The sequence below is a fragment of the Epinephelus moara genome, chromosome 8, assembly GCF_006386435.1.
Source record: "Epinephelus moara isolate mb chromosome 8, YSFRI_EMoa_1.0, whole genome shotgun sequence".
NCBI classification, from domain to species: domain Eukaryota; kingdom Metazoa; phylum Chordata; class Actinopteri; order Perciformes; family Serranidae; genus Epinephelus; species Epinephelus moara.
The window spans coordinates 45622569-45624377 of NC_065513.1; the positions used below are offsets into that span (position 1 = coordinate 45622569).

A 1809-nucleotide genomic window follows, 5' to 3' on the forward strand; every position below is an offset into this window, starting at 1 on the left:
GGACTGTGGGTCGTGTAGCTCAGGATATTTCTTGACCTAATCAACGAGTCTCTCCTCATCCATTCTTTGTCACACACCAAACACAACAACAGCTACAGAGTTGACGTGTTGAGGGGCGGCGCGTCTAACGGCTGCCAGTGTGGAGCTGTACATTGAAAATAATAGGGCCATATTTTTTGACAAGCGCCATTTGACGCCGGTGTGTTTTGGCCTTAAATGTATGTTAAATTCAGAATATTTCCAGCATCTTACCTTTCTGTCAGACAGCCTGTTCAGATGGGGAAGCCATTAACAGCTTCAGTTCCGCATCTACTCTCTCGTCAAATCCACCAGACTCCATTGAGAAAATCAGTAATTTTAGCTGACTGAACACAGGAGCTGCTGGTATCAGTAATTTTAGCTGACTGAACACAGGAGCTGCTGGTCTGCTGCTGCCTCAAGTAGTTATTTTGTTTGCGTCATTGTGTGACTTTGGTGAGTCCAAAGTCACACAAAGTCACACAATACCACAAACAAAATAACTATTTGAGGCAGCAGCAGAACAGCAGCTCCTGTGTTCAGAGAGCTAAAATTACTGTCTTTGTCAGAAGAGTCTGGGTTTGAGGAGAGCGATGTATCAGCTTCATTCTCCAGCTGGAAATCACTGTCTGACAGAAAGGTAAAGGAGTGAAAATATTCTCAATATAGCAAACACTTTAAATGATATTGACATTTTTGCGTTGGACCTTTTTTTTAGGTGGCTAAAATATGTTCCGTTGCCGACCCGTCCACAGCAGCACATTGCTTAGCTTCCATGTCGGACTCCAGCCTGCTTCTCCAAACTGGGGGAGTGCTAACTGACATCTACTGCAGGTAACATGCTGACAATAAATAAGTACCTCATACAACCCCACTTCAAAAACAGTTCAACATGACAATTTCAAATTCAAAGTTAAACAATGTATGGACAAACTAAGACAGCCAGCGAGGCCCCGACTGTCCTTTCTAACAGTATAATTTTAGGTTGTGGTCGAAGTTGTTCGTAGTATTGTCTGATTAGCTTCTCTGACTCAGCTGTCGGTACAGTTGGATGGTCATGAGCTGAATTTCAGGATCTCCAGGTTTGATGTCAATAGCTCTCAGGAAGAAACCTAGGGCCTCGTCCAGCTTCCCTTTGCTGCAGAACTCCTTCCCTCTACTGACCAAGGAGTCAAAGCTCTCCTCCTCCATGACCTCCTCCGTCCCGTTCATCTTGACTCCTTCATCAACAGTGCACTGATCCATTCTTTCACCGGAGGCTAGCTCGGGCTCGCTGGCCGACTCCTCCATGTTACTGCTCGACCCTTGTCCTGACTCATCATCCTCGTCTTCTTCCTCCTCCCCCTCCGTGTTTAATGTCTCTCCGACGGTCTCCTCCAGCTGGAGCTCATCATGAGTTGAACCAATGATGTCCTCCTCTTCGGACTCATCAGAAACGTCTTGGTTGTGGTTGTCCATGTCGTCGATGATGGACTGAAGGAGGGACCGGCATGAGGCCACGGACGTGTTTCCTCCGGTGCTCTTTCTCGACCGTAGAGGGGTGGAGCCTGATGGCGCCGATTTAGGAGTTGATGCACCAAGAACCTGGAATGAGTTATCGAGTTGACTCCTATCATCATCTTCTTCTTCTTCGTCTTCTTCTTCTTCTTCTTCTTCTTCACTATCATAAAGCACTGCTGCTCTTTTCTTCTTGAAGGTCACAATGGAATCATTCGACTCGTCCATTTCAGAGGCGTGGCCGTTGTGGAGGCTTCGCTTGAGTGCTTCTCTCTGCTGTCTCTCAGAAAGGGA

The 1809-nt window shown here is 46.7% G+C and overlaps 1 protein-coding gene across 1 annotated transcript in view; it reads right to left on the reverse strand.

The window, feature by feature from the left end:
• Window positions 1-453: 453 nt before the first annotated feature.
• Window positions 454-1809, reverse strand: part of ercc6l (excision repair cross-complementation group 6-like) — a 26067-nt gene continuing 24711 nt past the window's right edge. The window contains exon 4 of the mRNA XM_050050711.1: window positions 454-1694. Within this exon, the coding sequence (XP_049906668.1) occupies window positions 1036-1694 (659 nt within the window). The 3' untranslated portion in view covers window positions 454-1035. The remainder of the gene's footprint in view (window positions 1695-1809) is intronic.